Below are 15,938 nucleotides of genomic sequence, written 5' to 3'. Positions count from 1 at the left end.
ACCATCATTCACTCCATCACTGTCTTGCCAGAAGGGTGCTTTACACTACAGTTTTTAAACTGCAACATTAACACCTCTCCTTCAGAGTGCAGGCACTGTACTTCCCATCTCCAGGACTCAAGTCCGGCCTGCCGGTTTCCCTGAACCCCTTCATAAATGTTACTTTGCTCACACCCCAACAGCACGTCAAGTATTAAAAACCATTTGTCTCCATTCACTCCTATCAAACACGCTCATGCATGCCTGCTGGAAGTCCAAGCCCCTCGCACACAAAACCTCCTTTACCCCCTCCCTCCAACCTTTCCTAGGCCGACCCCTACCCCGCCTTCCTTCCACTACAGACTGATACACTCTTGAAGTTATTCTGTTTCGCTCCATTCTCTCCACATGTCCGAACCACCTCAACAACCCTTCCTCAGCCCTCTGGACAACAGTTTTGGTAATCCCGCACCTCCTCCTAACTTCCAAACTACGAATTCTCTGCATTATATTCACACCACACATTGCTCTCAGACATGACATCTCCAGCCTTCTCCTCGCTGCAACATTCATCACCCATGCTTCACACCCATATAAGAGCGTTGGTAAAACTATACTCTCATACATTCCCCTAAATAAATAACAAAAAGGCACAATACCGTGACTGGAACGATACACAAATAACCCGCACATAAAAGACAGAAGCTTACGACGACGTTTCGGTCCGACTTGGACCATTGACCTTGGACCATTGAGTGTGACTTTGTCAATGGTCCAAGTCGGACCGAAACGTCGTCGTAAGCTTCTGTCTTTTATGTGCGGGTTATTTGTGTATACATTCCCCTCTTTGCCTCCAAGGACAAAGAAAGTATGTGTAAAAAAAATAAGGGGTTTGTGTGTTGGAGGAATCCCAGCTATAGACTGCACCATGGCCACTGTGACAAGTCTGCTGACTGTCCCAGCTCATCGGCATATTGTATATATTGTCAGCCTAGCTGAAAAAGTTGAGGGAGGTGATGGGCACCCATATACTCCCTCAATCCTCTGCTGATCCTGATTTCAATGCTGTTGTAACAGTTTATGTCATGGGGCTGAGTCTTTCCTCACTCCTTCACAAAGTGATGTCATTGGCCTCTCATGTACATGTATATGGGTGTTGCACTGCAGCAAAGAATTAGTTCCTCCATGGTCAAAATCTTGGTTAATAAGGGATTCAATTCCTTAATGTGTTGCCTGTTAGTGGGAATGTATAGATATTGTCATCTGTATTTGTAAGTTAAGCTCAGAACCCCATAAAGTATGGTAACTTAGGCTCCATATCTCCACTCTCCCCAACACCTGCTGTTTTGTCCACTTTCTGAATTTGCCACTTATTACTTACTACTACACAACATCTTATATTTCATAAATAAAAGTTGTAGACACTATTTAGATATTTAGTCGAGTCCTAGATAATGAAATCTGTGGCCTCATATTTTTGCTGTGGTCAGAGCCTGATCCAGCAGTCATCAAACACTTTCTAGGCAATGCCTCTCCATCACCACTTTATTACTATATCTGGTTGTTACTTTATCACATGTATTTATCTTTGATATTTATTCTTCTAGTGTAGATATGGTGAGTTTCTATTTGTTTTAATGCATTATAAGAATATAAGAAAAAAGGAACATTGCAGCAGGCCTACTGGCCCACCACCTTAAGCCAATGCCTTTACCTAGTCAGGTCAGGTCACATTCACTTAACCCTTTGAGGGTTTTCGTCGTACTAGTACGTTTTACGCGTAGGGGTTTTTGACGTACTAGTACTCATAAATTCTAGCGGCCTCAAATCTAGTGGGAGAAAGCTGGTAGGCCTTCATATGAAAGAATGGGTCTATGTGGTCAGTGTGCACAGTCTAAAAAAAATCCTGCAGCACACAGTGCATAATGAGAAAAAAAAAACTTTGACCATTTTTTTTTAATAAATCAGCGACTTTGCAGTGTATTTTCGTATGGTATTTATTGTTGTATTCTAGTTTTCTTGGTCTCATTTTATAGAATGGAAGACATATTACAGAAATTGAGATGATTTTGACTGGTTTTACAAAGAAAGGTGCCTTGAAATTGAGCTCAAAGTAGCAGAAATGTTCGATTTTTACCAAACTTCAAAAGTAAACAAATCGTGCCAAGCGTGCAATACACGTCAACTGGTGAGTCTAATATTCTTTCACAAGTGCACCAATAATATTTATACCATTTTTTACACTAATGCAGTAGTCTGCATAACAGTAAATCTTATATTTTTTGTGAAAATAAAAATTCAAAGTGGAAAGCAAAAGAATATAAGAGGGGACTTGAGACATGACTTATGACTAGAGGAAATGTCATTTTAGTGCCAGGAATGTCTTTCTTGTTTATTCTGGACCCTATTCCGAAATTGGCATCTTTTGAAATTTGTGTGAAATTGGCAAAATTGCTAAATTCTGACCACTGTACTGGATAGTTGAATTTCATAAATGAGTGGTTTCTTGCATCCATTCGATAGAAAAAATGGAGTTCTAGCGAAATATTCATGTTTTTTGTCGACTAGTACAGTGAAATTGGCCGAAAATGGGGCTCAAAGTGGGCAAAATCGCCGATGCGTAAACATCGCCGAGACCGCTAACTTTGCGAGAGCATAATTCCGTAAGTTTTCTATAAAATTTCAAACTTTTGGTGTCTTTATGATCGGGAAAAGATTCTCTATCTTTTCATAAGAGAAAATAATTTTTTTTTTTTTTAAATTTGGCCGACCCTGAGAACGAGTTTCGGAGAGGGCCTGTCGACCCTCAAAGGGTTAAGGAAGGAGAATGGCATCTAACCTACTAGTACAAGCTAGTCAGGTCCAACTCACACTCACCCAAACCCACATATGTATTTATCTAACCTATTTTTATGACGGTACTTGGGAGTTTGTTCCGCTCATCCACAACTCTATTACCAAACCAGTGCTTTCCTATATCCTTCCTGAACCTGAAATTTTCCAATTTAAAACCATTGCTGCAAGTCCTGTCTATGCTAGATATTTTTAGCATGCTATTTACATCCCCTTTATTAATCCCTGTTTTCCATTTATACACCTCATTCTTATTCCCCCTAATTCTATGCCTTTCTAGAGAGTGCAGATTCAGGGCCCTCAGTCTATCTTCATAGGAAAGATTTCTGATACATGTGATCAACTTTGTCATCCTCCTTTGTACGTTTTCCAGTGCATTTTTATCCGTACACAAATGGGGCAAACTCTTCAGCACAGCCAATTACAGTTGGTGTCCCACAGGGAAGTGTCCTAGGCCCTCTTCTCTTTCTCATATACATAAATGACCTACCAAATGCATCGCAACTACTCAAACCCACACCATTTGCAGATGACACTACATACGTCTTCTCTCACCCGAGCCCAGTCACGCTAGCCAATACTGTAAATACTGAATTACAGAAAATATCTACCTGGATGAGTACTAACAAACTTACTCTAAACATTGACAAAACCTACTTCATTCAGTTTGGTAACAGAGCTACAGACATCCCTCTTAACATAATGATAAAATGGATCACCTATCACAAAACTCACAGAAGGAAAATTCTTAGAAATCCACCTTGATAATAGACTCAAATTTCAAACACATATACAACAAATTTCCAAAAAAATTTCCAAGACCGTAGGCATACTATCGAAGATACGGTACTATGTTCTACAGTCAGCCCTCTTGGCCCTATATCACTCACTTATTTACCACTATCTCACCTATGGAATTTGTGCATGGGGCTCAACAACAATAAACCATCTCAGACCATTAATTACCCAACAAAAGGCTGCAGTCAGAATGATGATAAATTCCCACTACAGGCAGCACACTCCACCAATATTCAAAACTCGAAACCTACTCACCATACAAAACATCCATACTTATTACTGCACCTACTATATTCATAGAACACTTAACTCTGATTTAAACCCTCCCCTCAAACGTTTCCTTACCAACCTCAACAGAATACATGACCATAAGACAAGGCACAGATCACTTTTTGATGTTCCTCGAGTTCATCTCGCGCTATGCAAAAACTCAGTGCACATAAAAGGCCCTAAAATCTGGAATTCATTACCTGTGAATATAAAAGAAACACTGTCTGTTTATAAATTCAAGTCTCTTCTCAAAAATCACTTACTCACCCACAACTAAATAAATACTTAATACAGTGGACCCCCGCATAACGATCACCTCCGAATGCGACCAATTATGTAAGTTTATTTATGTAAGTGCGTTTGTGTGTGTATGTTTGGGGATCTAAAATGGACTAATCTACTTCACAATATTCCTTATGGGAACAAATTCGGTCAGTACTGGCACCTGAACATAATTCTGGAGTGAAAAAATATCGTTAACCGGGGTCCACTGTAATTGTATCTCATAAATGTTTCTCATTATTGTATCTCATAAATGCCTAACCTGTGACCCAATCAAACTTTATTTTTTAATTACATTACCTAACAGAATACTCCATTCTACTGAATGCTCAGCAACACAGTAAATGACCATATGACCTGTCTTTGTAATACTCATTTGTGATAAATTGTTATCTGTTTACAATAATGTTTTTACCACTGAATATATCATTGCTTAGTTAATCTTAAGTTAATTTTAAGCCTGCCCATAATGCTCTGCATACAAGGGGCTTTGGCATGTTGCACTGTAATAACTGTATTCCTTTGTACTTCACTGTATCATGTTCAAATTAATGAATAAATAAATAAATAAATAAATAAATTCTGTAATACGGTGACCAAAACTGTGCAGCATAATCTAAATGAAGCCAAGGATTTTGTTGACTTTATTGTGAACACTTATGCACTGTTGTCTTGGTTTCAGATTACTGTTAACCAGAACTTCTAAACCCTTTTTGCAATCCGTAATACATGTATTAAGATCTACACTATTTAGTTTATATGTGGCATGGTTGTTTTCCTGTCCAACATTTAGAACTTTGCATTTGTCTATATTAAACTTCATCTGCCACTTCTCCGACCACTGCATCAGTCTATTCAAATCATCCTGGAGTGCTTTAATGTCCTCATTAGAATGAATTGGACAGCCTATTTTGGTGTCATCAGTAAATTTGTTTATGTTGCTATTTATTCCCTCATCTATGTCATTTATGTAGATTGTGAACAACAATGGGCCCAACACTGATCCCTGTGGAAGACTACTTGTGATGTGCCTCCATTCTGATTTCTCACCATTTATGCAAACTCTCTGCTGCCTATTTGTCAACCATGCCTCTACCCAGGAAAAAATTTCTCCTCATATTCTGTGTACCTTAAGTTTTCTCAACAGCCTCTGATGTGAAACTCTATCGAAGGCCTTACTGAAGTCGATATACACAATATCATATTCAATACCATGATCTACCTCCTCAAATACCTTAGTGAAGAAAGTTAGTAAATTCCTAAGACAGGAATGCCCCTTTATAAAATCGTGCTGAGATTCATTAATCAATTTATGCCGTTCAAGATGGCTAAGAATTGCTTCGGCAATTATTGATTCCATAAATTTACCAACTATGGAGGTAAGGCTTATTGGTCTATAGTTAGAAGCTAAGGACTTGTCACCTGCTTTGTAAATAGGTATTACATTTACCATTTTCCACTTGTCTGGTATTACACCAGTTTGTAGTGATATATTGAAAAGATTAACCAAGGGTATGCTAAGTTCCTCTTTACAGTCATTAAAAACTCTTGCAAACAGTTCATCAGGGCCTGGGGATTTGTTAGGTTTTAATTTCTCTATTTCTCTGAGGACCATGTCACTAGTTACCCCAATCGTGCATAGTTTATTTGGTCAAGAAATGTGACTTCTGAGATTACAGTTGTGTTCATTTGTAACAAAGGCCCAGGCAGCCACTTACCAGGGAGCTTATTTTTCAGTAAATGTGCCATAGAGTGTGCTACACTCTTAACAACATGGTGGCTAAAAGTTTACCAAGTTTTTCAACATTGTACTTTTAAAAAAAATGGGAAAGGGTCAGGGGCTATCACTGTCAACACTGGACTTCAAAGTTTTTTATATAAAGCCCTTAATGAAAGATAGTTAGAATAAGTGTAATGGTGAATGCATTTTCTTTGGGTCATCCTGCTTTGGTGGCAAACACTCATTGATTTATAAAATATACATGTTTTCTGCATTTAGTAGACCTATATGTCAGTAATTTTTTCAGGTATGCTGTTATTGGAAACTGTGAGAAGTCAGTAAAGGACTTTTATGTTGTACCTCTTGCATCTCATCAACCCATTCCACAAGTAAGTTACTTAAAAAAAGTAACACTCATGTTTGTGTGTGTTTCTCAGAGGGATTATAGTAGTGTTTAGCATGTCAATTAAATAATTATTGCAGTGCAAATTTAAGATCTAAACTTAAACTTTTTATTGACTGTACATATAATAATTAGCAGAAATGCATTAAAAATGTAGGTACACACTTGAGATTACATTTACTTTAACAAGCATAGGTTCTTGAATGTTCCCATTTACAAAGATAACAGTTTTTTAACATCGGTCATTTTCCACCAAGGCAGGGTGACAAATTAATAATAATAATAATAATGATAATACTAATTGCTGGGAGCAATGGGTTAATAACCCCCTTTTCCCATACAGCTTACTAAAAATAAAAAGAAAATACTCTTTAAGTTTGGATGTTTGAATTTGCTTGGATGTAGTGTGGATGATAAGAAAGAGGCAATTGTGGATTTTATGAATGAAAAGAAGGTGGATTTTAAGGCTCTTAGTGAAACAAAGCTGAAGAGGGTAGGAGAGTTTCATTGGGGAGAAATAAATGGGATTCGGTCACGTGTTTCTAATAGAGTTAGAGCTAAGGAAGGAGTAGCAATAATGTTGAGTGATTAGTTATGGCTGAAAATGAGGGAATATAAATGTATAAGTTCAAGGATAATGCGGAGTAAAATAAGGGTGGGATGTGAACAGTGAGTTATAGTAAGTGTTTATGCACCTAGAAAAGAGAGAAGTGTAGAGGAGAGAGAGAGATTTTGGGAGATGTTGAGTGAGTGCATGGGGAGTTTTGAACAAAGTAAGAGGGTACTTGTGGTGGGGAACCTAAATGCTCAAGTGGGTAAAACTGTTGTAGAGGGAGTAGTAAGTTTGGGGTGTCATGGAAAAAAGAAAATAGGGTGCCTTTAACTGAACTATGTATAATAAGAGGTTTGGTAATAAGAAATACATATCTTAAGAAAAAGAGGATAAGTACACAAGATATGATATAGTACGTAATTATGTATTGGTGGATTAAAGGTTGATGGGTAGACTTAAGGATGTGCATGTTTACAGAGGGGAAACAGGTATATTGGATCACTGTTTAGTTGTCTCTACAGTTAGAGTAAGAGGTAGATGGAGCAAAAGAAAAATGGCAACAGCAAGTAAGTTTATAAACTAAGGGAGGAGGAAGTTGGGGTTAGATATAAGCAACTATTGGGAGAAAGGTGGGCTAATGAAAGCATAGGTTGTGTAAGGGCAGAAGTTTGTGGCTATAGGAGGGTGAGTGCTGGAGGAAAGAGGAGTGATTTGTGGAATGATGAGATAAAAGAGAAAAAGGTTGCTCATGAGAGGTTTTTACAGAGCAGTAGTGATATAAGAAGGGTGGAGTATAGGGAGAGTAAAAAAGAGCTGACAAGAGTAGTGAGAGGGGAGGTAAAAGGAGAGCAAATGATAGAGTAGGTGAGGCACTGTCAACAAATTTTGATGAGAATAAGAAAAAATTTTGGAGTGAGATAAATAGGTTAAGAAAACCTAGTGAACGAATGGATTTGATAGTTAAAAACAGAATAGGGGAGTTAGTAGATGGGGAGTTGGAGGTATTGGAAAGATGGTGGGAATATTTTGAGGTAATGCTAAATGTTGATGAAGAGAGGGAGACAGTAATTTCATGCTCTGGCCAGGGGAGTGAAGAAGATCGGGATGTGAGTGTGGGGGTGAGAGTTGCGTGAGGCATTACGTAGAATGAAAGGGGGTACAGCAGCGGGTACTGACAGGATCATGACAGAAATGTTAAAAGCATGGGGGGGACATAGTGTTGTAGTGGTCGGTATTTTTGTTTAACCCCTCAACTATCCAAACATAGATCTATGTTCATACCGCTAGCACTCCAAATGTAGGTTAGGAGGCCTGTAGGAGGCCTGGTCACAGACCGGGCCGCGGGGGCGTTGACCCCCGGAACTCTCTCCAGGTAAACTCCAGGTAGATCTATGTTTTATTTTTCCTGCCTCCAGATTTGGCATGATTGGCCTAAGATGCTTGGTCAGCATAGAATGGGTCTTAACCCTCAATGTGCACAGTATTAAACAACTCTGGGACCACTTAGTACCTTGTGGGAGCACCAGTTCAATTGAGCCCCAGCTAGAGTAAACAGCACAGCAAACACCAAGGATTCACCGATGTCATGTATTAACACTCCCCTTTTAAGAGGAAAGTGTCATCCTGCCAGAATGTCTTATAACCTATGCCCTAAATAAAGTTTCAATTCTTGAACTGTAATTTCGGCAGGCTGGCTGGCCAGCTGGCTAGCCAGGAGCTGGGTGGCCGGTGGCTGGGTGGCCAGCTGGCTGGCTGATTGGCTTTGTTTTTATCTGTCTGTCTGTCTGTATCTATCTCTGTCTATCTCTTTGTCTCTATCTCACAGGAACACATACTTAAATACAATTATACATAGTGTAAGTTACCAAGGATAACCCAAAAAGTCCAGACAAAGTGCTATACTGTGCTTGTTGATAGTGATCATGTGTAATACCAGTTGGTTCATGAGCAACTCTCAGAGACAAAAGAGACAAGCAGACAGAAAGAAAGACACACAGACAGACAGTTAAACAGAACTAGACAGAGAGAGAGCTAGACAGACAGGTAGAGAGCTAGACAGATAGACAAAGAGCCAGACAGACAGATGGACAGAGAGCTAGACAGACAGATAGATAGACAGAGACATGTTTATGTGTAACAGTGAAAACAAATAAAGCAGAGGCTTATTAAAAACCACCACTGTCATTAGTGGAGTGATAAGATAAGACAAGACAATGCTCATCAAATGTCACCACTGTCATTAGTGGGGTAATAAGATAAGACGAGCTCATCAAATGTCACCATTGTCAGCAGTGGAGGATAAGATAAGATAAAAGGAGTGACACACTATTACATCATGCTTCAAGGGAACTTATTATATTATTATTATTATTTTTATTATTATTATACACTCCCATGTATCCAAAACATTGCTGGGACCTTTAAATACGTACTATGTATATATTTCTAGACAAAAGTATGTGACTAAGGTAGGTGAAAATGTTCACCTGTCACTGTGTTTGTGACTATTTGAGTACTATTTCAGTAATTAATATCAGTGTCAGAACAAAGATTAACTATTAAATCACAAGAACTACTACAAATTGTCATTATTAGAACATAAAAATTATACAAATTAAAAAAAAAAAAATGATAAAGAAAGGTATATCGGCAACGCATCTCCAAGTGGCAGCGCTTCACGTTGCCGTCAGGTGAGCGACAAGTGCCGACTTTGGGCCTTGTATTTCTATAAGTACCGACTCTAGAACTTTGTTTTTACATTACTTTATGTAAAAAAATGTCCTCTTCATTTAATTTTTTTTTTCAAATTATTTGGGGCTTTCAGCGAGTGAACGTAGCTCTACGTTTGGACAGTCAAGGGGTTAATAAATGTACAGTGGACCCTCGGTTATCGGCTGTTACTGTTATCAGCCAACTCGGTGATCGGCCGGTTTTTCGGCTCCCAGTGATCGGCCGTTTCGGACACGTCCATCCGCCGGCTGGGGCCGCTTGTGCGTCAGTTTGGCTATCTTTCTTGGTGTGTGAGGAAGCTTCTGCTCATACATCGAAACATTTTGCTTGTTTTCCATTGTTTATTGTGGGTTTATTTGCAGTGCAACTGCGAAATAAGTAACTGTGGCTCCAAAGAAAGTTCCTAGTAAAGTTCCTGTGGTAAAGAAAGTGAGAAACACCATTGAATTTAAGTGTGAAGTGTAGCAGGCATGCAGGGAGTGTAGCAGACATACAGGAAGTGTAACAGGCATGCAGGATGTGTAGCAGGCATGCAGGGAGTGTAGCAGACATACAGGAAGTGTAACAGGCATGCAGGGAGTGTAGCAGACATACAGGAAGTGTAACAGGCATGCAGGAAGTGTAACAGGCATGCAGGGAGTGTAGCAGGCATGCAAGGAGTGTAACAGGCATCCAGGGAGTGTAGCAGACATGAAAGGAGTGTAACAGGCAGGCAAGGAGTGTAACAGGCATGCAGGGAGTATAGCAGACATGCAGGGAGTGTAGCAGGCATGCAGGGAGTGTAGCAGGCATGCAAGGAGTGTAACAGGAAGGCAAGGAGTGTAACAGGCATGCAGGGAGTGTAGCAGACATGTAGGGAGTGTAGCAGACATGCAGGGAGTGTAGCAAACATGCAGGAAGTGTAGCAGGCATGCCAGGAGTGTAACAGGCATGCAAGGAGTGTAACAGGCATGCAAGGAGTGTAACAGGCATGCATGGAGTGTAACAGACATGCAAGGAGTATAGCAGGCATGCAGGGAGGGTAACAGGCATGGAAGGAATGTAGCAGGCATGCAGGAAGTGTAGCAGGCACACAGAAAGTGTAGCAGGCATTCCAGAAGCCAGCATTAGTCTTCAATAAAGGTATGTAATACTGATGTAATTGTTAAAAAATAATTATTTTGTGTGAATATTTTTGTGTGGAATGGATTAATTATTTTTTTTTTTTTTTTTTAACAAGTTGGCCGTCTCCCACCGAGGCAGGGTGACCCAAAAAGAAAGAAAATACTTTCATCATCATTCAACACTTCACCTCACTCACACATAATCACTGTTTTTGCAGAGGTGCTCAGAACACAACAGTTTAGAAGCATATACGTATAAAGATACACAACATATCCCTCCAAACTGCTAATATCCCGAACTCCTCCTTTAGAGTGCCGGCATTGTACTTTTCATTTCCAGGACTCATTTCCAGCTATTAAAATAACCGGTTTCCCTGAATCCCTTCACTAAATATTACCCTGCTCACACTCCAACAGATCGTCAGGTCCCAAATACCATTTGTCTCCACTCCTATCGAACACGCTCATGCACGCCTGCTGGAAGTCCAAGCCCCTTGCCCACAAAACCTCCCTTACCCCTTCCTTCCAACCTTTTCGAGGACGACCCCTAACCCGCCTTCCTTCCCCTACAGATTTATACGCTCTCCATGTCATTCTACTTCGATCCATTCTTTCTAAATGACCAAACCACCTCAACAACCCCTCTTCAGCCCTCTGACTAATACTTTTATTAACTCCACACCTTCTAATTTCCACACTCCGAATTTTCTGCATAATATTTACACCACACATTGCCTCTAGACACGACATCTCCACTGCCTCCAGCCGCCTCCTCGCTGCTGCATTCACAACCCAAGCTTCACACCCATATAAGAGTGTTGATACCACTACACTTTCATACATTCCCTTCTTTGCCTCCATAGATAACGTTTTTTGTCTATACATATACCTCAATGCACCACTCGCCTTTTTTCCCTCATCAATTCTATGATTAACCTCATCCTTCATAAATCCATCCGCCGACACGTCAACTCCCAAGTATCTGAAAACATTCACTTCTTCCATGCTCCTTCTCCCCAATTTAATATCCAATTTTTCTTTATCTAAATCATTTGATACCCTCATCACCTTACTCTTTTCTATGTTCACTTTCAACTTTCTACCTTTACACACACTCCCAAACTCATCCACTAACCTTTGCAATTTTTCTTTAGAATCTCCCATAAGCACAGTATCATCAGCAAAAAGCAGCTGTGTCAATTCCCATTTTGTATTTAATTCCCCATAATATAATCCCACCCCTCTCCTGAACACCCTAGTATTTACTTCTTTTACAACCCCATCTATAAATATATTAAACAACCATGGTGACATTATACATCCCTGTCTAAGACCTACTTTTACTGGGAAGTAGTCTCCCTCTCTTCTACACACCCTAACCTGAGCCTCACTATCCTCATAAAAACTCTTTACAGCATTTAGTAACTTACCACCTATTGCATATACAACGGACCCCCGGTTCGCGATACTAATCCGTTCCTGAGAGCTCATCGTAAACCAAAAATATCGGAAAGCGAATCAATTTTCCCCATAAGAAATAATGGAAATCAAATTAATCCATACAAGACACCCAAAAGTGTGAAAAAAACACTTTTTCCACATGAAATATTAAGTTTAATGCAATAGAATAGTAATTACAATAACAATAAATAATGAAAGAATAATTGACACTTACCTTTAATGAAGATCTGGTGAAGATTGATGGGATGGGAGGAGGGGAGAGTGTGGATGGTGTTAGCATTTAGAAGGGGAATCCCCCTCCATTAGGACTTGAGGTAGCAAGTCCTTTTCCGGGGTTACTTCCCTTCTTCTTTTAATGCCACCAGGACCAGGTTGAGAGTCACTGGACTTCTGTCGCACAACATAACTGGCAGCCTCACCATGCCTAATCACACTATGTATACCACTACGATTCTTAAATCTTTCAAACCAACCTTTGCTGGCCTTAAATTCACTCAGTCACCACTAGTTGCAGGCAATTTTTTTACCAAATCGTCATGCAACTGCCTAGCCTTTTCACAAATGATTGCTTGAGAGATGCTATCTCCAGCTATCTGTTTTTCATTTATCCACACCAATAACAGTCTCTCAACATTTTGTAACACTTGCGGTCGCTGTTTCGTAATCACAGTTGCACCTTTTGCAAGAACAGCTTCCTTGATTGCCGTTTTCGTGCTCACTATAGTAGAGATGGTTGATTGGGGTTTACTATACAACCTGACCAGCTCCGACACACGCACTCCACTTTCGTACTTTGCAAGTATCTCTTTCTTCATTTCAACAGTCATTAGCACCCTTGGTCTCGAAGGGTTGGCACTGGGAGTTTTCTTGGGGCCCATGGTGACTTATTTTGCAAAAACAGGCACCACAAACAGTGGTAATATGGATAATATGGAATGTACCGAATGTATCCTTAGATGCGCGCACACTGGCTGGCTTGTAAACACTGGCACACACGGGGCAGTTCAGGCCACACATGGACACGTCTCGTACGAACCATATCGCATACCGGGTTTTGTATCGGGAAGCGAGGCAAATTTTCTGCGATATAATGCATCGGTTACCGGATTTATCGGATACCGATAGCATCGTGAACCGGGGGTCCACTGTACTTGCAACATCTGCCACATTATTCCCCTATCCACTCTATCATATGCCTTTTCTAAATCCATAAATGCAATAAAAACTTCCCTACCTTTATCTAAATACTGCTCACATATATGCTTCAATGTAAACACTTGATCTACACATCCCCTACCCACTCTGAAATCTCCTTGCTCATCCGCAATTCTACATTCTGTCTTACCTCTAATTCTTTCAATTATAACTCTACCGTACACTTTTCCTGGTATACTCAGTAAACTTATTCCTCTATAATTTTTACAATCTCTTTTGTCCCTCTTCCCTTTATATAAAGGGACTATACATGCTCTCTGCCAATCCCTAGGTACCTTCCCCTCTTTCATACATTTATTAAACAAAAAGACCAACCACTCCAACACTATATCCCCCCTGCTTTTAACATTTTTGTCATGATCCCATCAGTTCCAGCTGCTTTACCCCCTTTCATTCTACATAATGCCTCATGCACGTCCCCCACACTCACATCCTGTTCTTCTTCACTCCTAAAAGATGGTATACCTCTCTGGCCAGTGCATGAAATTACCGCTTCCCTTTCTTCATCGACATTTAAAAGTTCCTCAAAATATTCTCGCCATCCACCCAAAACCTCCATCTCCCCATCTACTACTCCCGTACTTTGTTTTTAACTGACAAATCCATTCGTTTTCTAGGCTTTCTTAACTTGTTTAACTCCAAATTTTTTTCTTATTTTCATTAAAATTCCTTGACAGTGCCTCTCCCACTCTATCTCCTCTCCTTTTGCATTCTCTCACCACTCTCTTCACCTTTCTTTTACTCTCCATATACAGTGGACCCTCAATCAGCGATATTAATCCGTTCCTGAGAGGGGAAGTTCGTGAGGCAGTGGTTAGAATGAAAGGGGGTAAGGCAGCTGGGATTGTTGGGATAAAGATGAAATTGTTAAAAGAAAGTGGGGATATAGTTTTGGAGTCGTTGGTGCTATTATTTAATAAATGTATGGAAGAGAGTAAGATACCCAGGGATTGGCAGAGCATGCATAGTTCCTTTGTATAAGGGTAAAAGGGACAAAAGAGAGTGCAAAAATTATAGGGGAATAAGTCTGTTGAGTATACCTGGTAAAGTGTATGGCAGAGTTATTATTGAAACAATTTAAAGTAAGATGGAGAGTAGGATAGCAGATGAACAAGGAGGCTTTAGGAAAGTTAGGGGGTGTGTAGATCAAGTGTTTACAGTGAAACATATAGATGAACAGTATTTAGATAAGGGTTAAAGAGGTTTTTGTGGCATTTATGGATTTGGAAAAGGCATATGACAAGGTGGATAGAGGGGCAGTGTGGCAGATGTTGCAAATGTATGGAATAGGACATAGGTTACTGAAAGCAGTGAAGTGTTTTTATGAGGATAGTGAGACTCAGGTTAGAGTAGGTAGGAGAGAGGGAGATTATTTCCCAGTAAAAGTCGGCCTTAGACAAGTATGTTTGATGTCACCATGAGTTGTTCAATATATTTATAGATGGGATTGTAAGAGAAGTGAATGCTCGGGCGTTGGCAAGAGGTGTGGGGGTTTAAAGATAAAGAATCTGACACAAAGATAAATTAGACACATGTGCAACTCTTGGGTATCTTTATTGAGGAAACGTTTTGCCACACAGTGGCTTCATCAGTGCATGTAACGGAGAATCGTGAAGAACAGGAGGAGAAAGAGGTAATCAGTCCCTCAACCTTGAGTCGATGTGGTCAGTCCATCAGTCTTGAATAGAATACAGCATATGTGCAGAGAAGTAGCTTATATACTGTCGACAGGAGAGGTGCAGCAGACGTAGGTGGTGTCACATTTGTTCAGTGTGGAAGTAGGTCGTGCCCAAGGGTTAGGCAAGTGAAGAATTCCCAAGTATTAAGATCCCAAGAAGTTACAGTGTCTGACAGGATTGTGGATGAATGGTTCGGAGAACCGGCACGTTGATAAATTAGACACATGTGCAACTCTTGGGTATCTTTATTTACCAAATGTTTTGCCACACAGTGGCTTCATCAGTCCATACAAAGAAGAATTGTGAAGAACAGGAGGAGAATGAGGTAATCAGTTCCTCAACCTTGAGTTGATGTGGTCAGTCCATCAATCTTTAACCCTTAAATGGTCCAAACGTATATATACGTTTTTTCAACATCTGAAAGTATGTAAAGAAATGTAGATCTTTTTTGTTTTACATTTGAAAACGTGTAAAGAAGACTTTTATCTATATTTTTTTTTTTGTTATATTTGAAAATATGTAAAAAAAAAAAAGTAGATTTACTTTTGTAGCACTAAGAATTTGAACCTCGATCTGTTTGGACCGTTTAAGGGTTAATAGAATACAGCATATATGCAGAGAAGTAGCTGATGTACCGTAGGCAGGAGAGGTGCAGTAGACGTAGTAAAACCAATCAAAATCACCTCTACTTCTATAATATGTGTTCCATTCTATCAAATGAGACCAAGAAAACGAGAATACAGCCATAAATACGATACGAAAATAGACCACAAATCCGGCATTTTAATTTAAAAAAATGGTCAGAGTTTTTTTTCTCATTAAACACTGCGTGCTGCAGGATTTTTTTTATATGGTGCACACTGACCACACAGACCCATTCTCTCACATGTGG

At 39.7% G+C, this 15,938-nt stretch overlaps 1 protein-coding gene across 3 annotated transcripts in view; it reads left to right on the top strand.

Moving 5' to 3' along the window:
* pps (protein partner of snf) overlaps positions 1-15,938 on the top strand; it is a 593,176-nt gene that overhangs the window by 530,831 nt on the left and 46,407 nt on the right. For all 3 annotated transcript variants that reach the window (XM_070095224.1, XM_070095226.1, XM_070095225.1), the window contains one exon: positions 6,210-6,291. In XM_070095224.1, coding sequence (XP_069951325.1) covers positions 6,210-6,291 — 82 coding nt within the window. The remainder of the gene's footprint in view (positions 1-6,209; positions 6,292-15,938) is intronic.

The sequence above is a fragment of the Cherax quadricarinatus genome, chromosome 49 (genome assembly GCF_038502225.1).
Source record: "Cherax quadricarinatus isolate ZL_2023a chromosome 49, ASM3850222v1, whole genome shotgun sequence".
Lineage (NCBI taxonomy): Eukaryota > Metazoa > Arthropoda > Malacostraca > Decapoda > Parastacidae > Cherax > Cherax quadricarinatus.
Note: the sequence above shows the minus strand (reverse complement) of the source record. Positions and strands in the feature narration are given on the sequence as shown.